Source organism: Crocuta crocuta, unplaced genomic scaffold (genome assembly GCF_008692635.1).
Source record: "Crocuta crocuta isolate KB4526 unplaced genomic scaffold, BGI_CrCroc_1.0 scaffold190, whole genome shotgun sequence".
In the NCBI taxonomy this organism is placed as follows: Eukaryota; Metazoa; Chordata; class Mammalia; order Carnivora; family Hyaenidae; genus Crocuta; species Crocuta crocuta.
Genome location: NW_027527955.1, coordinates 8607039 through 8631128, shown reverse-complemented (window position 1 = coordinate 8631128; position 24090 = coordinate 8607039). Strand labels below are relative to the sequence as shown.

General features: G+C 38.6%; 1 protein-coding gene across 1 annotated transcript; it reads left to right on the top strand.

Moving 5' to 3' along the window:
* VPS36 (vacuolar protein sorting 36 homolog) lies at nt 1–23317 on the top strand. Its single transcript, XM_077752583.1, has 13 exons — nt 1–65; nt 1932–2002; nt 4797–4911; nt 5984–6073; nt 6795–6881; nt 14074–14106; nt 14231–14308; nt 14962–15096; nt 16697–16762; nt 18149–18213; nt 18825–18909; nt 19821–19897; nt 19981–23317. Exons 2-13 carry the CDS (start codon nt 1941–1943, stop codon nt 20072–20074), a joined length of 987 nt encoding a protein of 328 aa, XP_077608709.1. The 5' UTR covers nt 1–65; nt 1932–1940; the 3' UTR covers nt 20075–23317.
* The last annotated feature ends 773 nt before the right edge of the window (nt 23318–24090 follow it).

Here is a 24090-nt window from a genome sequence, read left to right as displayed (position 1 = left end):
AATTTGATGCTGGGACCCTCCTTCTTAGTACACATCGACTGATTTGGAGAGATCAGAAAAATCATGTAAGATAATGGTATTTTTGGGTTTTTTAATCTATTCTAGGTTTTAAATCCCTGAAGTCTCTCTGTCTCTCTGTCTGTCTCTCTCTCTCTTTCTTTCTGTCAAAGCTAAATAGATGCAATAAATTTCCATTTTCACGGAGCACCTGGGTGGCTCAGTCAGTTAAGCATCTGACTTTTGCTCAGGTCATGATCTCACAGCCCGTGAGTTGTGGCTCCAAGTTGGGCTCTATGCTGACAGCTCAGAGCCTGGAGCCTCCTTCTCTCTCTCTGCCCCTCCCCTGCTTGTACACTCTCTCTCTCGCTCTCTCTTTCTCTCTAAAATAAATAGTAAAACATGAAAAAAAATTTTTTTAATTTCTATTTTCATAATGTCCAAAGCGTGTGTCTCATATGATCTCTCTGAATGGAGTGCAGATAGAGGAGTTAGGGGTTGTCCCTCATTCAACTCCGAAAAATCTGTAGTTGCTAAATAGAGAGAGACTCAGGGTCACTCTGTTTTTAAACCAGTCAGAACCTACCGTATACCTGAATGTTCTGTGTGTAATGGCAGTATTTCTCCCACCTGTTGTCAAGGGTTCTCAAAACAACCTTCCTGACTGAGAATCCGGAGGATGGGTCTGCTGGGAAGTACATGCTTTTACCTAGATACTGAGAAGAATGGCCTCAAGGTCATTCAGCAAGAGGAGAAACCTCCCTGTGTTTTCATTTCCAGGGAGAACAAGTTATGTGTATAAAGCTATTTTTATTCTAAAGAGCTTTAATTGAAAGTGTGTGTGTGTGTGTGTGTGTGTGTGTAAATTTCAGTGTTGTCAGTAAAATAAGCAATCTGTGTTATTTTCATAATTGCTGCCCCCTCTACCATGACATTTTAATTTTATAGGCAAACTATATACTGTACTGAGGTTCTTTAAAGGCCTCTAACGATTGCAAAATCTGACTCTTTTTAGCCCCCAAGAATCCGTTTTTGCTCCCTTTGTGGGGATATTGACCTTGTTGGAAAGGCACACCCTAGAACTGTTAATGTGGCCTAATTCTTTTAAAAGAAGTGTACATTTAGGAAAGAAACCTTTTTTGGAAGGGTAGATGTCCTGAAAACATATATTTGTAAATTAATCTTAGTTTAGTTTTTTGATTGTCAAATAAAGAGGCTAATTTAGAAACCCTTAGACCTATTAAATGCCAGTCATTTATAATAACTTAAAACTAAATGTACTAATGAAGGGAAGCTACATCAGTATTTTCTAGAAGAAATGATGAGTGAAGTATAGAATATTAGGGAAAAAAATCACCCATACAGCACACTCCTTCAGATTATTTTGATTTACCTGTTCTGCTTTTTTTGACTTCCATTTAAAAATATATTATATATAAAATGTTTTCATACAAATAATTGCTTTTAAAAAGATGTGCCTACTGTAAAAAACAAAGGTAGTTACAGTTTCTTTCCAACCTCTAGTGTTCTTCCATGCAGCAAAATGCCACCACAGTACTGTTTCCATTCAGTTTTTCCTTCAGTTTACTAAGGAATAAAATCATGATTTTTAAAATTGTTTTTATTAAGCACCTTAAAGGTATGTAATGCTGTATTAAATACTATAAAACAAGGATTTCTGTTGAGTCTTTTTTTTTTAATGTTTATTTTTAAGAGAGAGAGAGAGACCGCATGTGAGTGGGGGAGGGGCAGAGAGAGAAGGAAGAATCCAAAGCAGGCTCCAGGCTCTGAGCTGTCAGCACAGAGCCAGATGCGGGGCTCAAACTCATGAACCTGAGAGACCTGAGCTGAAGTAAGGCGCTTAACCGACTGAGCCACCCAGGTGCCCCTCTGATGAGTCTTAAGAGTCATATTTTCTTTTGATTTCCTCCTAGGAGTGCTGCATGGCCATTCCTCTTTCCCACATTGTGTTCATTGAAGAACAGGCAGCTGGAATTGGGAAAAGGTGAGGTGTATATACTGCAGTCTTTCTTCGCAAACTCCTTCCAGTCAAGCTGTTATTATTAACCTGGTAGATATATTGCTGTGCCATGACTGCCCCTGTGGGAGTGACTCTAATGATTGTGTTTTGGGGCTTTATAAGTAGTAGTCATTGGTCAGGAGCTCCCCTAAGACGATGTTTTCCTACATTAAACTCACGGATAAGTGGAAGTCATTCTTAAAGCACAAATCAAGTACTGAGGTTTGCTATATAATGTCCTTGAGTCAAAATAAATAAATGTCAACCAGCTGTGATTGCATGTATTTCCACAAACATTTGCTTTTGCATGTCTGTGTATGTAGTACTTAAAATCAGAAAGGACTCATCTGAGAAAAATGACTGACTTTACTCCCATTTCTTTTTTCTTTAAATTTTTTTTAATGTTTATTTATTTTTGAGAGAGAAAAAGAACGTGAGTAGGGGAGGAGTAGAGAGAGACTGAGAGACAGAGGGAGACACAGAATCCCAACAGGCTCCAGGCTCTGAGCTGTCAGCACAGAGCCCACCTGGGGCTCAAACTCGCGAGTGGCGAGATCATGATCAAGGTGGAAGTTGGACGCTTAACCTACTGAACTAACCAGGTGCCCCTTACTCCCATTTCTAGATGATAATGCATTAAGTTTCTCTACTTTGACTTTTTCAGATATCAGTGTTAAATAAAAGTATCATAATAGTTATTGTCCAAATTGGGACATTTATAAAAGTAATAGGGGTGCTGTTTATAATTGGACCAAGGAAGCATAAAATGGGGACTGTTTTGGGCAAACCAGGACATGTGATCACCCTGGGTTAAAGCCACATGTTAAAATGTTTCTGTTTAATCAAGTACATCAAAAATTCTGGGTATATATTTTCAGTACATGTAATTGAGGGCAGCTTATGAGCAAATATTGCTGATAATTTTTTTTACCCCACGGGGGCCCATCTTGAGCGTTAGTATAGTTAACTTCAGTAGAGCTTAAGTGGATGTTGACCTTCACTGGAAATGCAATGTGTACTTTAATTATAATGTAGCTAGCATGAAAGATTGCTTATTTGACATAAAAGAAACTGACCAACATTTCAAAAAGATTAATAAAGACATAGATTTTTAGAGTAGGCCATTTCTCTAATTTCTATTTTTCCCCTTGTCATTTTTCTCCATCTCTTTAAGGGCTTCTTTTTCAAATGGAGGTATAATTACATACAACATTGTATGACTTTCAGGTGTAAAACACAATGATCCAATATTTGTATATATTACTTAGGTTCTACAAAGTAAAACTTTAAGATGTTCCAGATCATTTGAATTTTCTTCTGCTGTCTACCAAGGGAATCTAAACTGTAACAAAAATATTTAAAATATTTACTTGCCCTTTAGTGTCTTATTTTTAAGCATGTCCAATGAAGAAGAACTTAATAATATGCCAGATTAACTTTTCTCAAATATTCTCTTTAGTTCTCAGCTCCTCCCACCAAGCAATTACCATATTTCATTGATTCAAAGATGTATATATATAGTTTCACATTTTGATATCTCATAACCTGGGCGCCTGGATGGCTCAGTCAGTCGAGCATCTGATTCTTGATTTCGACTCAGGTCATGATCCCAGGGTGGTGGGATTGAGCCTTGTGTCAGGCTCTGTGCTGAGCATGGAGCCTGCTTAAGATTCTCTCTCTCTCTCTCTCTCTCTCTCTCTCTCTCTCTCTCTCCCCCTCCCTCTCTCTCCCTCTCCCCCCCACCTCCTCTCACCTCTCCCCTCTCTTCTCTCTCCTCTCTCCTCTCTCTCCCTCTGCCCCTCCCAGATGCATGTGCTCTCTATCTCTTAAAAAAAATTTTTTTTAAAACCCCAAACATCTCATAACCCAAGATGCTTCTTTGTTTTGGTGGTTTTTCAACTTGAAATATGATAATTGAATGACCTGTGAAATGAATATACTTAAAAACTGGCCTGATCTTTTATGCCGACTTTGGGATTTTTAAACTTCATTTTCTATCATAGTCTTTAACTCTTTATTGGGTTTCCCTTGACAAAAAGCTAAATATCCGAGATATTTTGACTGAGTACTTTGGTTTTGCTAATTTGTGGAAGAAGATTGTTTATTGAGCAGGTTGGGGAAAAAGAGGATAAAAGGCTTATAAAACTGAACAAACATAGTGGTGATTTTAATAGCATAGAAGATACTGGTGGTTATAAAGATATGGTAGTTTGTGTTTCTGGAGTAGCAGCATTTGAGAATTACTTTTGATGTTGGATTATTTTCTAGGTCATGCTGTTGATTGAGTGACATTTTCCAAATATTATATACCGTAGAATGTTAGTTTTGGATGGAGTTTTAACAAAATGTCAGCTGGCCGGTTTTATACAGATAAGTTTTCACCTTTTGTTTTTAAATGAGCAAGGTAGTATGCTTTGGCAGAAATTATAGGCCCCCCGGTAATCTCTGGGGATGACTCTGCATGGAAAACCCTAATCATAAACCAAAGTAATGAACTATCCCAAATTTTGCAAACTTGTTTTGAACTTTTTTTTTTAAACCACCTTTTTAATTCGTCTATGGAACTAGTCACTTGAACTTTTTGGTTCATAGCTTGTAAATTGTAAGTAGAGGTCTTTTTGAAAGGTTCATTAATACTGAAGTAATAAAAAAATTTAAAGGAATTCCTTACAACATGTTCTCCATGAATTTTAAAAGTGAACTGAAATATATTGAAAGTTATGAAAATAGAATTAGTGATTCTTAAAAGGTGATGAAATTCATTACACTTATTCCTTAGTGCCAAAATAGTGGTTCATCTTCACCCAGCGCCACCTAACAAAGAACCTGGTCCCTTCCAGAGTAGTAAGAACTCCTACATCAAACTCTCCTTCAAAGAACACGGCCAGATTGAGGTGAGCTTTTGTATGCATAAAGTTGGACTAGAAACGTGTACTTGTGTGTATTTTTGTTGTTTGTTAATATGATGGAAATCCATATTGTACAACATACCAGGTTTCACCATATTTTTACAACAAATTTTTTCTAATAGATTAAGCATTATCAGTAGAAAAATGAAGTTTAGGTTCCAGTGGGAACAGGAAGCAGCAGGAGGGTGTAGTCACAAGGAAAAAGCAGAAGCTGGCAATATGCTAAGTCAGGCCATTCGGCCGCTAGTAAACTTTTCAGCGGTTTGGTTAAGGAGGTGGTTTGGTATAATGCAGTGAAATGGTAAACTATCTTGGTATCTGATAGCTCATCAGCCTTAAATCAGGCAGTCTTCATGGACTCTGCTGACTTCACAGATCTAATCACTTACCTACTTACTGCATGATATGATACTTTACAGGTTCTGATTAGTAAGTGACTATACAAGTATTCCTCAGACATTTACAAGGGTATGTTTATTGCCCCCATCGATATCCTAAATTATTTATAGGGTTTTTTCTTTCCTATAGCACCTCACCCAGTGCTCCTCACACAGTAGGCACTAAGCAAATATAGTGACTAAATATAGTCATGTTCACTGTAGTTAAAAAATATAGTTGATTTTCTGTGACTGTAGGGATATTTTGGCTCTCATTTCTGGCTTCACATTTTAACTAGACAAATTATTTTCTGCTTCCTTCACGGGTAATGGTTGTATATTTTTCTTGGCACTCTATCTGTTTTGCTATAGATTGAAAACAATCCACATATGCAGGATTGTTTAAAGTAAGTCTATTTATTCATTGTCAGTCATCTCTTTGTTGAGAATAGCTCACTCTATATAGAAGGTCAGTTTCTTTCTTCTTTTTTTTCCTTTGTGCTTTCTGAAGCTGATCCAAGAAAAGAACTTCCTTTGGTTTCTTTTGATGTCTCTGAGAATTTTAGGCTTGTTGCAGAGGACTGAACAGACCTCTCAACTAAAAAAATGTTAAGTAATAATTTGTACAAGGATACTATAACCTGACTGACTCATTTAAAGTGTATGTATGTGTGCAACAGTTTTACAGGCGTTTATCTGAGGAAATGACACAGAGAAGATGGGAGAATATGCCAGTTTCCCAGGCTTTACAAACAAATAGAGGACCCCAGGTATTGTTGAAACTGTTTTTTAACCCAGTGTTTTCAGTTCTGAACTTGCATCTTCATTAAGGGAAAAGATTTCTATGATTATAGAACTTGCAAGAAACAAAATCATGATACCCTGGTTAAACATTTATTTTCACAGAACTTAATTTAGTGCTCTGCACACAGTAGATACTTAGAAAAATAAATGACTACTTACCAGAGTAATTCTTGAGGTGGTAGAAGTTAGATTCCATTCACTACCTTCTGTTCTTCCTAATCAGTATAGCACAGAGAACAGACAGTGCCTCTGGGTGATGTTTTTCAGACCAGTCTAAATTCACCACCAACTGTGGACACTCAAACAAATGTGTGAAAGTACTTTGTATAATAACTGTCAAATACCAGAATTTTAACCGTAATTTCTTGAACGTTTGAGACCCTTTTAAATATGACACCTATATAATAGTTTACCAAAGAACAAAAATGAGTTTCTTTCTATCTAAAATACACAGTATATTATGCCACTTATTATTGTATATACAGTTTTTTTAAATGTTGATATGAAGATCATTGTGTATGACAAGAAACTGACAAATGTTTTGAAAGGAAACTAGATGTAATTGTATGCTGTTTTTCTTTGGTTCTTTGTGGGTCCTTTCCCGCCATTGAAAACACATTGTGGTGGGTTGCAAAAGACTGTGTCCTTCCTATTTTGTATGCTTTATTTTCCACTTTTGTTTCACAGCCAGGAAGAATAAGGGCTGTAGGAATTGTAGGCATTGAAAGGAAATTGGAAGAAAAAAGGAAAGAAACTGACAAAAACATTTCTGAGGTAACTCTTAACATAAGTTCCGGTCAGCTGTCTTTCAGCTATTTGTGTTTATTCTTTTCGATGTACCCGTGACTAATTCCAGTCTGTATATTGGAATATATTTAGCTTGCCTGAAGCCACAGTCTCTTATTCCAGGTCTTCTTCTGGTTGGCATAAGTTAGCCAAAACATGTTTTAAAAACCTTTTCCAAAAAGAAATAAAAACAAAGTACAAATTTGTTTTCTCTGATGTTAGAAAACCTGGTGGGTTGTCGTGAATAAATTTTAAAGTCTAGATGGAATTGAGCGGAGAATACTGCTAATGAATTCAGGGTCCTCTGTAGGATTATTTTGGATGCTTGGTTAACTTGTTGAGGGGAAAATGCTGTTCTGTGGCTGTTCACCTGGCTCGATACCACACAGTTTGATGCTGATGGCCACTCGAGGACCAGACGCAGAGATAGTGAGAATGGCTTGAACCAGCACATTATGTCCGTTGGGAGAACAACCCTGAGCATGTGCCTCACGTTTCTGAACCTTCATCATATATGAGGAAGTTCAAGTGCAAGGGAAAGAACTCCAATTAAGAAAACCAGTTATGCATATTAGATTCTGCAGTTAATACATCTGAACATATCATTTGTTTTCCTGTGTTTATAGAAAGATGGTCTTGGATTTTTATGAAATTACTCAATGAAGTAATTCTTTAGTTTATAATAATAGTTTATAAGTTAAATCCCATTGACTAGTGCTGTTCATAGAATTTCAAAGATGTATGTCAGTCGCTTAAAGTCTAAACTGCAGTTATTGAATACCTGTATTAATCAAGATTCTCCAGAGAAGCAACCAATAGGAGGTATATAGATATCAGTATATAGACGTAGATGTCAATATATACCTTTATATTCTTACGTTTTTCTGCGCGTGCGCGCGCGCGCGCACACACACACACACACACACAGACATGTAAATTTTTTTTAATGTTTATTTACTTTTGAGAGAGAGAGAGAGAGAGAAACAAGTGAGGGAGGGGCAGAAAGAGAAGGAGACAGAATCCAAAGCAGGCTCCAGGCTGAGCTGTTAGCCTGACACAGGGCTTAAACTCACAGACCGTGAGATGGTGACCTGAGCCAAAGTCGGACACTTAACCAACTGAGCCACCCAGATGCCCCCAAGGACATTTAACGTAAGAAATTGCTCATTTGATTGTGGGGATTGAAAAACCCCACAATCTGCCACCTGCAAGCTGGTGACCCAGGAAAGTTAGTGATATAAATTCTAATCTGAGTCTGAAGGCCTGCAAACCAGGAGCACTGATGGTTTAGGTCCAATCCAAGGGCAGGGTAGGACTGCTCTCTTGGCTTAAGCAGTCAGGCTTAAGAAAGTGTGAGTTCTCCTTTCAAACTCCTTCAGGCCCTCTGTGGGTTGGGTGATAGCCGCACACATTGAGGAGGGCAGTTGTGGGCTTCAGTCTACCATTTCAGAACCTCATGCGGAAAAACCCTCACAGACACATCAATCCCAGGTTTGATCCCAGGTTTGATCAAAAACCTGGGAACCTCGTGATCCGATCAAGTCAACACCTAAAATGAACCATCATAGTACCAATTCTGGGCCCACTAAGTTGAAAATAGAGATTATCATTGAGAAACCAAGGTCATTTGGCCTATTAAGTGCCCATGGTCTAGGTTTGGTGATCTCACATTTATGGTGACGTTGTATATGTTCCTTGGCTCTGTATTTCCCGAGAATTGGCAGCTGGATCAGAAGCTTGATCAGACTTCTGTTTGATCCCTTTGGTGAAACTAGCGATCATACTGTATTCTTCCCTCAGGAGGCACATCATGTCTCTGTTGATGATGTCGGCAGCTGTTCGTGTGCGGTGCATTGATCTTTCGGTTCATTGGTGGTGACAAATGGCAGTGTTCTAGGATTTATTTTTTATTTTTTAGTTGGAATACTTTTTGAAGAGATGCTTCCCTTCATCTATCTGACTACTCAGTGTTACAGTTCGTACAAGGCAAGATAAGTGACTTTTTCTTTGTCATCAGCATAATAAATTAGTTCCTCATCTTCCAATGGCAACTCATTAGAATTTTTTACGTATTATTGTGAATTCACAAATTGTAACATATTTGATGGGTTTCAATCAATTGCAATTATTATCACGTTTAAAGCCCACATTATCCCATTTTTGGCCAGTGGGAGCCTCTTCGAGTTGGCTCCTGAGCATTTCTGATGTGACTGGTGGACCCTAATAGCTTCCCTACTGTTCAACATGACAAAGTTCCAGACCATCTTGTATGTTTCCTGCCCAAGATCTGTAGTCAGTCATTACCTGAGAAGCTCTGTTTGTTTTGTTTTAGTGGTAAATTGTATTTTAAAACTGCAGTCTGCCTGCTAGGACTCTATGTCTGCTGCGCTGATCTTTATTTATTTGTAGGCCTTTATAGTCTAAAGAGCTAGGTTTCTTTGTTTGTTTGGATGGGTTTTTTTTGAGTACAAGTGCCTCATGAGGTCATACTGATACTTCCTACCAAATAATGACTAAAGGTTTCAAAAAGATTGTGTGTGTGTGTGTGTGTGTGTGTGTCTATGTGAACTCCCCATTATTCCCAATTTTAAAAATCAATAGGCAGTATCTGAAGTTCGAGCCACTCACTAGGTGTACTCTCTCCCTTCCAGCTCTCAGTGGGCCCCAGTTTTACAAGCAACTGACACCACCAGTTCTGATGTTGGCCTCAGATTTTTCAGAAAGTGCTCATGGAACAGTATTCCCTGAGTTCTGGCATGTTTGTATTCCTCATACATGAAGTTAAAATCCTTGGCTCGCGTGTTCTTTCCTTGAATGCCTTTATTTAAAAAAAAATTTTTTTTAATGTTTTATTTATTTCTGAGAGAGAGAGACAGCATGAAGCAGGGGAGGGTCAGAGAGAGAGGGAAACACAGAATCTGAAGCAGGCTCCAGGCTCTGAGCTGTCAGCACAGAGCCCAACGCGGGGCTCGAACCCATGAACCGTGAGATCATGACCTGAGCCGAAGTTGGACGTTCAGCCGACTGAGCCACCCAGGCGCCCCATCCTTGAGTGCCTTTAATCAGTTACTTTCAGTTTTGTGTCTGGCATGAAGTGTTGCTGTCAAAGACTGAGGCTAATCTAATTCATCGTCACCTTAAAGTCAGTATTTATCGTAAATGCCCAAAGTCTCCCCCTGCCCTTTTTTAAATAAAGCCCAGTAATTTTAGCAGAATGTGTTGATGTGTTAGTCATTCTGGTTTGTTAACAGTATGCTTTCAGGATTAAGTTCCAGAAGTTGTTTCTTTTAATTTCAGGGTTTTTTTTTTTTTTCCAGTTTTGTAATTTTTAGTAGTTGTTTTGATTTTTTTTTCCTCTGAGAGTCCTGTTAGCTCTATGTCATAGCTACTGCCTGACTTTACTGCTTGCGACTTTCTTTCAAACCCTTATCGCTTTCATTTGTTTCATTTAGAAAATTTTCCTCTTTTTAACCTGTTGTTTCTCTTAAGATACTTGCTATCTGCTGTGTTTATTCACTTTTGCATTCTGTCTGATGTGGTCATTATTTCTGAAATGATTTTTTAAAAATTTTTTCATGAACCCTGTTGCCTCATTTGTGATTTATTTTGTCGACTCATGGCTTGTGTCATTTTGTTAACATCTTCGAGCTCATGTTGAAATAACATCTTCTAGGGACGCCTGGGTGGCTTAGTCAGTTAAGCGTCCAACTTTCGCTTGGGTCATGATCTCGCGGTTCGTGGGTTCGAGCCCCGCGTCGGGCTCTGTGCTGACTGCCAGCTCAGAGCCTGGAGCCTGTTTCGGAGTCTGTGACTCCCTCTCTCTCTGACCCTCCCCTGCTCACGCTGTCTCTCTCTCTCCTAGAAATAAATAAAACATTAAAAAAAAAAAACATCTTCTAGTTCATGTTGAAATAAAAGGTTAAATTTTGATCTAATCTATGAACATGTACATTCTGGCTTGCTTTCATTGTCTGTAATGTTATTCTCCTTATTTTCTTTTTTCTCATAAAAACTATGTATGGCATTTGGCCTCATTGATGCTTTGCTGTTGCTATTTTTCTTTCTTTTTTTCCTTAAACAGCTTTTTTGTTTTTAAAGCTTATTTATTTATTTAGATAGAGTGTGAGCAGGGGAGGGGCAGAGAGAGAAGGAGAGAGAATCCCAAGCAGGCTCTGCACTGTTGGCACAGAGCCTGATGTGGGGCCCGAGTTAGAAACCATGAGATCACAACCTGAGCTGAAGTCAGATGCGTTAACAGACTGAGCCACCCAGTCACCCCTATCTTGAGGTTTTTATAGCTATTTTGTCATTTAGTTTTTTAGGACAAGCTGACTATAGATTTTAGGTTTTGACCTGTCTGTTTTTATGTTGGGATTTGGAGAGATTAAAAAAAACTATGCTGCCATGGCCACCATCTTCCCAGAATCTTTAAATTCATAAAATTCCAGCATTTTGGCACTAAAGGGGTTTTTACTATCCAGAGAAGTAATCGTCTCAGAGTTAGTGACTAGATTCGGAACCAGGGTTATGAGCACTCGGTCTTCTGATTTGCAGACCAGCATAGTCTACTATATCATGGCCACTCTCTCTGTCATTCAGAAGGTGCTATCACTGCCCTCTTTCAGTGACATTTATTGTCATCCTTTTGTGTGATACTTTTAGAGATGGCATGGAGCAGTGAACTAATTTTGAATTAATATTTTTCTGAATGGTGCCATACTAATTTGGTGTTCAAAATAATGTTTTGTTTTGTTTTGTTTTGTTTTGTTTTTTTGGAGCGCCTGGGTGGCTCAGTCCGTTAAGCATCAGACTTCGGTTCAGGTCACGGTCTCACGGTTTCATGAGTTCAAGCCCTATATCAGGCTCTGTGCTGACAGCGCAGAGCTTGCTTGGGATTCTCTCTCTCTGTCCGTCACCTGTTCATTATGTCTCTCTCTAAATAAATAAACTTAAAAATATTTTTTAACTTAAAAACCCAAAATAATGTTTTTCTTAATTTATGAAACGCTATTGTGATTCAATCTAATTTTCACGGAGTTGCAGAGCTCAAAGGATTCAGTCCCATCATTGTGCTCTCTCATTGCAGGTCACTGATTTATTCAGCAGGTAGTCCTTGCTCTCCACTTTGTGCAAGCCCTGCATCAGATTGAGGTTTTAGATACTGCGATGATGCACCAGACAGGCAAGCAAACAGGCGTGCTCTACAGAGGGAGAAATGCTGTGTTAGAGAAAATGGTGGTTGCAGCAGGAACACGTCATATGGCCTCTGACATCTCTGGGGTTCAGGGACGTCGTGTTAGCAGAAGTAACGGAAGCCAAGGCCTGAAAGTTTAGCAGGCACTAACAGAGGACTAGCGGAGATAAGAGGATCCAGGTAGAGGGAACAGAGTATGTAAAGGTGCAAAATCAAGGAAACTGAAACAGAATATTCAAGAATATATTAATAGTCACTAAAGCTAATAACCAAAGTACTGACTGAAAACAAGAAATAATGCTATAAATCAGCATAGGAGGGTACGTTTAAAGCAGATGCCATTTTATTTTTCATTGGAGTGGAAATTTGACTGTGGACTTGGTAGAGGATAGAAAGTTCTATAAACTGATGGATAAAATAACAGAAAGGGCAAATGCATCTGTTTTGCATTTGTACATTGCTTTAATTTTCTTGTAGGTAGTTTTTCTGCCTATTTTTTGGATAATTGGCTAATTCCTTTAATTTTAAAATAATAATACAGATAGAAGTGAGGAAAATTTCATTTGTGTTTTACGATTACTTAAAATATAGATAATTCTTCTAAGACACTAAAATATTTGTATTTATCTTTTACGGACTGTAAGCAAGAGGGCTAATTTACGTATCCTGTGTGGACTCACTATTACTTTTAACACATTTTTTCCATGAAAATGTAACCTAGTAAATAAAGTGATTTACCGTATAAAAATTTTTTAAAGATGTTGCCTTATTAGTGTTCCCTCTCCAGCTCTAGGAAATCTATTATTTTGTATATTGAAAGTAAAACTCGAAGTGTGTAAAGTGTTTGTGATGTTTTATTTTTGAAAACTACGTTGGGGTGTGATTTGCCCTCCATTTGAATGTTAGCGTTAACTTAGTTTCAGAGCTGGTGCCCAGAGTTTCCCACAAAAGGTTTCCTGCATCTGCTGGTTGTTGCTGATAAGAATCCAACGTTTAAGCCTTTTGTTTATCTGAGGAAATTCCTGTTAGGTGTGTGCACATTCCCCTTTGTTTTCAGTATTAGCCTTAGCAAGTCTGGCCATAAGAATCTTACACAACACTCTATTCTTTCAGTAAAACCCTTTTTGCAGATGGGGGATGCTTTTCTGCATGTAATTAAGATGGGCGTGGGCTAATCAGAATCTGTTGACCATTATTCTGTATGAACCAAAAGATTCTTCAGTTAATGAGAAGTTGCTTAATTGGCTCAAAAATAACATCTGTGCACATCAGTTGGCAGATGTTCTTCATTGGAAGTGTATTTTTGGCGATATGAAATAAACTTACTATAAAAATGTCTGATTAAAGTTTGAAGAGGCCTTTGAAGTGGATAGTCATTGTAGTAAATCGGACAATTGATGGGTTTTATTTAGGTGTATTTTGGTGGTATTTGGCTGTTTTCCTTTTGTGATACCCACTACATCCAAAGCTACAAGTATAAACTCTTCAGTATTTAGAGGCTGAGTTTCAGTTAAATCACACCTGCTATTAAAGCCAAAATTGTTGTGCCTACAGAAGTATTCTGGCAGCTGTGCATTGCCATTTTCAACTAGGAAAGCTTTACAATGCCCTTGATTCTGGCCCTCCTGTCAGGAAATGGTTTTGGCAAAAACCAGTGACATATTCTCTTACTTATGGGAAAGCACAGTAAATAATACTTTCTGAATGATTTAGTACTTATGTCACCTTTTGTGTTTTTAATCAGTAATAACATTTTTCTTTGAAAATTTGAAGGCTATTTTTTGCAGTTTGTTTTGAAGAATTTACAGTTTCTTAGCTAAACTGAATCCTTAGAATAAGATAGGCTTATTATATAAATATTTCTATAAATTGATATTTGTAAGAAGTTTTCATAAATTTTGGTCAAAGGGAAGAAAATAGAGTGCTCCATTGCTTTAAAACATCTTGATTCTTTATATTCCAACAAAAACTCATTTCTCATTTCAGGCCTTTGAAGACCTCAGCAAGTTAATGATCAAGGTATATGTAATTTATACCTATTAAATTCTTACCAATTTTGATACAATTTTTGAAATTGTTTTGTTAGCAGACACTTTGGGGACTTTTTTTTTTTTTTTCCAATCTTTTACTGTTCTCTTCACAGGCTAAGGAAATGGTGGAATTATCAAAATCAATTGCTAATAAGATTAAAGACAAGCAAGGTGACATCACAGAAGATGAGGTAAATTGGTTGCTTTTTAAGGCATTAGATACCAGGTTACAGAAATAACACAGTGATGTTTCAGTGGTTTAGCAGTTTCTTTCTTAATATAGTTTTCTTTTAGGACTTGCAAATATATGAAAGTGCTAAAGAAAAAGTCAACCATAAAAACTTTGTTGATTATAGTAGGATTAAAGGATACTTCAGTACTTTCTTTTGGAGTGTGGAAAAGAGAACGATTAAAATGTGGAAGGAGTGGGGTTTTATACATATCCATAAGTTGGATGTTTGTTTCAGTAAATTTCAGAACAATCTGGTCACGGCCATTGCCCTTTCTAAGTTTTTGGCTCTATCATTTGGTTGGCATTAAATACAGCATAGTTGTTCCCTAGCCTCTTCTCACACCAAACTTGTGAGTTCAGTGGAGTAGGAGATGTCAAGATGGGAGAAAGAAGAAGAATTCACTTCACGCAGGGAGCTACTAGAAATCCACTTTCTTAGAATCCACACTATCGAAACACAGTAGAAGAAATGGGTAGATACAGATAGAATTGAGTAGGATTGAATTTACGATAGAAAGATTTCAAATGTTGGGATGGGAAGACTAATCCTGCTTATTAGTCTTTTTTTTTTTTCTTATTAGTCTTTTTGTACATTTTCTCCTCTTACTATAGACCATCAGGTTTAAATCCTACTTGCTGAGCATGGGGATAGCTAACCCGGTCACCAGGGAGACGTGCGGCTCGGGCACACAGTACCACATGCAGCTGGCCAGACAGCTGGCTGGGATACTGCAGGCGCCACTGGAGGTAACACAAAACCTGAGTGGTCTCTTTCGGTTGTGTTAAATTACATCCATGTGGTCAGAAATTTTTAACTTCTTTCATTGTATGGTTACTATTCAGCCAAGATGGCATTTTTTTTGTTGTTCAGGAATATTAAATTAGTGGTTTTTTTGTCAAAATGCAAATTATTTTCAGTTTCCACTTCAGATAATCTGTAACTTCCTAAACCCATTTGATACGAAGTTTTTCTTATCTCTTATTTTCAAAAGGAAACATGATCTCTGCATGTTTCCATATATTTCTATATATCTAGTCGGAACATACAGTGTACTGTTAATAATTTCATAATGCAGATATATCTTCTAACATGAGTCAGGCAATCCAACTTTTACTTATTAAAGCACTCATATTAAGAAGTATTTCCAACATGACAAAATGAGAATAATATAATGAATCCCTGCATACCCATCATCTATGTTTATCTGTAAACAGTGTCCACTCGAAATTATTTTAAAGCAGGGGCGCCTGGTTGGCTCAGCCAGCTAAGTGTCCTGAGTCTTGATTTCAGCTCAGGTCATGATCTCACAGTTGGGGAGTTTGAGCCCCGTGTAGGGCTCTACACTGACAGTGCAGAGCCTACTTGTGATTGTCTCTCTCCTTCTCTGCCCCTCCCTTACTCACGGGCACATGCACATGTGCTCTCAAATAAACAAATGAACATTTTAAAAATCTTATTTTAAAGCAAATCCCAGAAATCACATCATTTTATCTGTGAAGTTTTCAGTATGTAATTACAATGATAAAGATGCCTTTAATATAATTATAATCCCATTTCACAAATTAAGAATTAAAAATTATTTTCAACGTAATCAAATATCTTCTTACTGTTCACATTTTTTCTTATAGTTAGTTTGTTCAAATTAGGATACATTTTAGTTGGTTCTTTTGCCTCCCGGGTGGTTTTCTGTTGTTGTTGTTTTTTTTTAATTCCTTGGATTTCCCCTTCTCTTTTTTTCTCTCCCATAAAATATATTTATTGAAGAAATGAATGATTTTTCTTATAGAGTGTCTTAGAGTCTGGATCTGGCTGACTTGTATGTTAACATCCTTCCCCGCCTTATATATTCCCTGTAGACTGGTAGTTATATCTAGAAGTTCTTTTTTTTTTTTCCTGCTGGATATTTCATAGAGGGTGCTGTGCGTTTCCATTAGGAGGTACGGAATCTCTGTTTGTCTTTTTTTCTGTGATGTTAGCAGCCACTAACAGTCACTGTCTAGATCTGTTACTTCATTAAGGATTACAATGGTGATATTCCCATTTAATTCTATAATTTTTTCACTTGTTGTAATAATTCAAAACATTTAAATATACTTTTTGAAACTTGGTGTAGAGGCCCTCTTTTCATTTATGTAAATGTTGAAACACTAATAATGATGCAAAAGTCCAAATACTGAATTTGAAATGGGTCATGGTATCTGACTAGGTTTTCCTGTGTGCGAATTTAGTTTTTAAAACGCCTCTTGGGAAATTTTATGAATCCTGATTTCACTCTGCTTATGATTTCTGTTAAGAAATGCTAACCTGTGTGAATTATAATACTTTTTAAATTTCATATGTTAACAGGAACGAGGGGGAATCATGTCACTTACAGAGGTGTACTGTTTAGTAAACCGAGCTCGTGGAATGGAGGTAAGAATAGAACATGTAGATATTCTTTTAACTAAATATAGACTTTCTTAATATAATACAAGTTCCCCTACAGTGATTACAATTTGAGGAAGGGTTGAGAATATCAAAACCATCTGAGAAGCAGCACAGTGCAGTGACAAGAACGCTGTCCTGCCCTGGGGATCTAGGAGGCACATGCTTCTCCTGGTTTTGCCAGTGGCGTGCTGAGTGACCTTGAGCAGCTTACTTAACGTCACTGAGACTCGGTTTTCCTACCTCTAAAACAAGGATTTGGACTGATAGATACCTTCTGGCTTTAATATTCTATGTGTGTATTGTGATTAGCAAGGTCATGAATGATGCCTTCTCCCTGTGACAGTCTGGACTAAGCTGGGTGGGTTCAGGTTGCCTGTAGAGAAACAGAGGGAAAGCTGCCCTCTGCCTTCGGCCCTGAGTCAGCCGCGGCTGCTCTTCAACTCTCATCGCCCCTTCACGCCCACGGGTGTGGGGTCCGTGTGCTCTTCATGCCCTTCAGTCAAACGGTTTTGTGGCGGCAGCAGTCACCTCTGTGCGGAGAACTCCTACATCTCTCAGGCACCCACCCCCGGCAGTCCCAGGTCCACGAGGGAAGCCTCTGCTCTGTTTTAATTTGGCTACCCAAGCACTCTGCACACATTACCTCATTTATCGTCCCAGGACCTCAGTGAGGCAGCGTCTTTACTGTCCCCATCTTGGGGATAATATGAGGATGAGGAGCTTGAGGCTTCCAGAAATTAAATGATTTGACCAAGGCTGCACCTAGAAACACAGGTTTGACCGGCATTTGGGCCCAGACTGGGCCTGTGACTCAAAGCTGTACATGCCAACCACCAAGGCGGGCTGATTCTTTAAGGTTGCATGAGTCTGGAAGGGTGGCTGCCAGCCAGCTACATGTGACGACTTTGAACTTGAAATACAGTTAATCCAAACTGAGATGTGCTGTAAGTGTAAATTACACCCCAGATTTAGAAGACTCAGTAGAGGAGAAAGAAATGTTAACTATCTCATTAATAATTTTTATATTGATTATATGTTCATGTTTTAGATTTATTGGCTCAAATAAAATACATGTATTGAAATTAATTTCACCTGTTTCTTTTTACTTTATTAATATGACTACTAGAACACTTAGAATTACATATACGGCTTGCATTGCTTTCTGTCGGATAGCACTGCTTTGCTCCTTTGTTAATCCTTTTTGCCTTATGGCGATTAAGCCACGTAAAATCCTTGATAAGTGATTATTTATTTATTTATTTTAAATGGGGAAAAAAATAGACTCCACACCCACCATGGGCCTTGAACTCTATTAATCTGTAGCATCACTCTATTAATCTGTAGTATAAACCGGGTTTCTTTTCCTCTTAGCTGCTCTCACCTGAAGATTTAGTGAATGCATGCAAGATGCTGGAAGCACTACAGTTACCACTCAGGTAAAAGAACCTCTGCAGGAAGCTTGCCAAGTCCAGCCACCGCTCCTCACACAGTAGACAGGAAAACCCTGCCGGGTCTGCCCGCACAGGTCTGTGCGTGGTGAGCCAGCCCCTTGCCCCTCTGGGAATCTCCCACGTGCCCACAATTCACCTGTCCTCCAGCTTCCCTCCTTATCAGGGCTGTACATGGCCTGAGGGGCGAGTGGGCCAACGCTTGTTGCTTTGGGGGCAGTGAAATAAGAATGCGGGCTCCCCTATGAGGTCATAATACCCAGCCCCTCTGCTAGACATCCTGGGCTCGTTTCTGGAGATTTAAAACTACAGATGTTCAGTCGTGAATTATATTTTCCTCCCTTCAGATTAAAAAAACAAAAGTGCCAGACATATTTTGTTTAGCCTGTGGATTCCAGTTCATAATGTTATTAACTGTATTTATTCATGAGCTTCTCAGTTATGCTATAATTGCCTGTGGTTGTTACATTTTAGATGCTGTTTTGTGTTAATACTGCCTGCGTGCCCGGGCATAGAAGAAAGTACAGGATATTTGCACCTCCTTAGTGGTTGAAGATCCTAGATATTCACAGCTTGGTTTTCCCATCTGCGGTTTTTAGGCTCCGAGTTTTTGACAGTGGCGTCATGGTGATTGAGCTTCAGTCCCACAAGGAAGAGGAAATGGTGGCCTCAGCCTTGGAGACAGTATGTGAACCCAGTTTCCTCATTAGTCTGCCCACCAAGACCTGAATCCTTAGCAACTTGAGAAACAGGATTTCCTTTTGAATTTAATTTTTCTAAAAAGTAATGTTTGTAGACCCAATTAAAAACACCTATTATTAACAGTGAATGAATACTAATCAAAATGATACTTTTAAAGCTTTTTGAAGCTTGCCAAGGAGAATTAGAATTAGTGAGGTGTTATCTTTTTGTTCGAAGCTCAGTCTTGTGGACAGGTTTTTAGCTTTGTTCATCAGAATTTACCCTTGATTGAACTTTTTCTTTTAGTACCACATACGTAAACAGTATTATAAACAGTATTATAAAACATCACAAGTTGTTTTATGAAATAATTGCTTCAAAAAATATTAAAAGCAACTGTAGTTTAGATGGATCTTACTGGCCAAACTGCTGCTATTACTCATTAGGAGACTTGAAATATTACTGCCTTCATGGCCTCTGTGGTGAGCCTGTTTAATTTAAATAACTCAAATTCATTACATTTATTTTAAACCAGATGAAAACCTCAAGACTATAGGATATTTTTACCATGTATTGTAAGCTCCTTTCCTGGAACATGCAGTATGCACTCCACTAGAATTTGTTATATGTTCCTTTTCAGAATATCAAGAGTTATTTTTGGGGTTTAGTGCAGTGCCTTTGTAACTTTCTAGAGGGCTTCATGATGTTTTAGGCTCTGCTGTATTTGTTCTGGGTTCTTCCACATTTGTAGAATTGAGCATTAGTGAAGAAAATTTAGATCTATATTGAATATTCTTTGAGTTTTATTAGGCAATTCAGAATATTATTTCCTGAGTATAATGGTAGACGTTCTCCCTAGGTTAGCACCTAGGTGGCCAAATTATCACATTTTTTTCCTGCTGTGTTTCTGTTAGGTTTCAGAAAAGGGATCCCTAACATCAGAAGAGTTTGCTAAGCTGGTGGGAATGTCTGTCCTCCTGGCTAAGGAAAGGTAAGCGAGTCCTTGCTCTTCCTTACAACTCTGTTTGTGTTTCCGAATGGACAGATGATTGTGGTTTTTCCCTTGATTCCTAGGTTGCTGCTTGCAGAGAAGATGGGCCACCTTTGCCGAGATGATTCAGTGGAAGGCTTGCGGTTTTATCCAAATTTATTTATGACACAGAGCTAAGGGTTTTGTATTTAAAATACTTCTTGTCCATATACTTGTATCATGTAGAGGTTGTATGACATTCAGCTCAGAGTAAACCTTGATGAACTGAGAATTTCTGGAACTTTACACCATAATAGAATACCCTTCTAATTTCTCCCAAATATTATGGTCCCGGAAGTTTACTTAGGATAAATATAGGAAAATACAGAAAACTGAATGCCACAGTGAGTTTGAAATCATGCTACAGCTGTATAGAACCTTCTATGGTGAATTTTAACTTGATCCTCAAATCTGATTTTTTAAAGAAGGGAAGTTTTTAACGAAGGGAAGAATGGGGGAAGACGCTGCGTGTTTGGACAGGTTAGATCATTTTTCTGGTGTGACTAAAATTCCCTGAATTATAAACAAAGTTTTTCTCTGTATCGAGTGTGCCCGTTATGGGAGAGGGTCATGGAGCAAGTCCTACGTACAGTGCAGTGTAGGACCTGGCAGCGCGGGAGCGGAACCTGAAACCACAGATCGCCACGCGAGGCTTCTTCTGAGTGAGGGCTTTTCTTTAGAAGCGGTTATAAGCTTGTCTTCAGCAGACACCTGAAAAAAGGAGAGAATTGTATTTGACTTACGTATATATAGTCTGACTAGGTTTTTTTCCCCAAGAAATGATTTCATAGCTGGCATTTAAAGAATGCAACTATGTCATTTTGTTTTAAAAATGCAGTAGATTTTGAAACTGAATTAATGAGCTGTATAGACACGCCCAGAGATATGATTACGAATTTGGAACTTAGAGGGCTCCGGAATTCCCTAGGATTGTGTGGGTGGAGGGGCCGGGAGAACCTTTAAGTAGCTTAACAGGAACCTTGTTGCTCTTTGACCTGGAAAGCCAAGGACAGGAACGTAGAAAATGGACCCGTAATCGGTCTCCTTTTCCTTCTCTTAAGGAGTTTCAACACTGAACTTTAAAAAATCTTTCATTTCCCAGCAGTATTTTTTTTCTTTACCCCATATATTAGAAGTTGCGTAGAGAAATTTATCTCACTAAAAAGTATTACCGCGATAACAGAAACTGGCTAGTAGATTGCTTGAGTTCTAAAACGCACCGCCGGACTTCACGTGTCACTGCTAGACAGTGTACGGTGTGTTGGCATTACCTCAAACTCAGGGATCCCTCAGGGACACAGGGAGACCCCCTTCTGAGACTATGTCAAAAGTGGGAAGTAGGGACGGTTTTTGGCCAAGCCTCCAGAAGGGATAGTGTCTGCACTGAGAGACCTATTGTGACCAGCAGGCGGGGAGACCCGGGCTCACGCTCTGGGATCCCTAAGACGTCACTGAGTGAGGTGGAGGGCCCCTGCAGAGGCCACCACGAATGCCCTTTGGGGAGTTGCAGGGATCATCCCACTGCAGCCAGACCCCATCTGATCCCTGCCCACAGAAGTGGCTGTTGCCACTTCGCATCCTCCAGCTTTATGGGAATGTCCATTTTCCCAACGTGCCGCTCATTCTGTCCTCTGATGACAGACATTCCCTCATTTCCTCACTGCTCACCCTCCGGTGTGTTTCAGGGGAACTCAGTGTCTGGCTGCCCATGTCTTTCAGGTCACTGTGTGAACTTGTTTGTGTGGCGCTCCTGTGTCTGGGGCATACTCACACTCCCTGGCACTCTTGTACACGCATGTTCCTATGCACACTTACAGACACTTACACACATGATGTCTCCTCCCGCTAAGGTTTCTCAGAAATTACAAAGGTAAATAATAGTCTGTTTCAGCAGTTGGAGTGAATTGCAACTAAGATTGTTTGAGCTATTGGGTCTGGCTCTTACAATTTGGATTCATCACAGCAAACTCCCACAGTTCAACATATTTATTTACATTTGTGTGGCAACACATTAACAAAAATGGAGCAGTCTAAATTGTACAAAGTGAACTAAGAGGAAGAGAAGTGACATGAATATATTTTGCAAGTGTCACATTATTTAGAAAACAGGTATGATTGATTTTACTGTTAAAGTGGGCATTCTTCACGGTTTCTAGATTTCTGTATGTGTATTTTTGATCCCTTCCATCTCCCCCTTTTTTTGTTGCCAAATAAGATGTTATTTTGGTCCTCTGTTGGTCGAGGTTATGTTTAAATACAACCAATCAGGCCCTAAATGCAAAAAAAAAAATTCATCTTGGTGCTTATCACTGGTATACTTATTATTTTTGCTTTACTAACTTTGCTCTTAGGAGCATAAATTTGTAGCTTTTCAATAATGGAATTTTTCTAGTCACTGTCAAAAATTTTTTTACATTGTACAAGTGAAGCTTGTTTTCAGGGTTAAATGATTGGAATTAATGTATATAGAGTAAAATTACTGGAAAACTTGTAAATGATTTTTCTTAACTTGGTGTTCTTTTTAAAATACTCTTTGAAAAACATATGAAAATGATAAACCTTTAATCAGAATAAGCCAGTACGTTACAATTTTTTTCTTTATTTTTGACCTCAAGATCTTAACTGTTTTAGTTCTTTAAAAGAATGGGAAATGGCTCATGAACTTTTTTTTTTAATTCATGATGTGAATTTCACTGTTGACTGACCTTGTGCATTCACGTGAATGTACCATCTCTCCAAATATTGGTTCCCTATAACCAGACTCGCCTGACCAGACATGGATTCGTCAGGTGGCCATTCTCATGCTCCGCCCAGCAATATCAGCATTTTCATTTTGGTACAGTAGAGTTGCGCCTCATAAGCCGGTTAGATTTTTAAAGACTGTGCCTCAGAATGAAATCAGGCATGCTCAGAATGATCCCTGAAACTCTCTTAAATTGCCAGTGAAGTTCTTTGTATAGTCTTAGAATTAGAATCCCTGTAGAGTGTTACCTGGGTATGAAAACAGTAAGTACAATAGACCATAAAAACTACATAGCAACAGTAGACATTTATAACACCAGTAATTAAACTGTTTAAATGTGTGTCTTGTTTTTGCTTTTTGGCCATTAGTTACGGTTGAATTGATGTGAATTTATCGCTAAGCCCATCCCTTATCAAGACAGATCTAGAGTGTGAGCTCCACAGGGGAGAGACTTTTTGTCTGGTGTGTTTGTGGCTATATCCTCAGAGCTCAGAACAGAACCTGGCACACAGTAAGCATTCAATAAATAGTAAGTGAATGAATGAACTCTCATGTATATACCTATTTATAACCTGGCTCCATTTATCCTACTTTATCTCTCATTCAATTCAATAAAAATTTTTTTTGTTAAAAATCCATATTCACTGTGTGAGGAACTGCGTGAGCCACCAGTGGGGGGTGGAAGCAAAATGAATAAGATAGTCTCTGCCTTTACAAGGGTGGCCGAGTTAGGGAAATAGACATGTAAACAACCTTCATTCAAGATGGAATGAAGTACGTGTCATGGAAAGGGTACAGGTACCGTGCTGTGCATGACAGAAGGAGGAGCCTTTAGTTCTCATGGGAGAGGAAGAGCCTCGTAAACTAGGCTCACAAGGACCAAGAGGTTGTCAGTGAGTGGAAGGCTGTTGGGTTAGAGGAACAGCATGAGGGGTGCGCCTTCCTATTCCTGGGGCATACTTCCTTTGACTGTGCAGGCTTCCCTTTCTTAACTCTTTCCCATTCACTTTTCCATCTCCACCCCAATTATCAGAATCATACTTTCCTCATTCCAACCTGCTTTAGAAAAATCTGTTTCCAGTATACGACTCTTTCTAAACTCCGTAATAGTAATTATCCTGTTTACACGACTCTATTTTGTCTTGAAGCCATAAGAAAATAGAGGAATTGGGTTTCTTTCAAGCTCAAACACTCACATAACTGAATCTTTTAAATCTTTTCTGGCCTAGATCAGTGATTGTACATGGCAGGTTCCTAGTTAAGTATTAGCTGAATACTTGAATGATTTTTGGATTATGATGTGTCGTGAATTGACTCACAAACTTCAGTCTGTCCCTTACCATATGCCCAAGAGGTTTCTCAACGAGACTTGCCAGGACTCAGCCTGAGATTCTGTGTCTTACCAAATTCC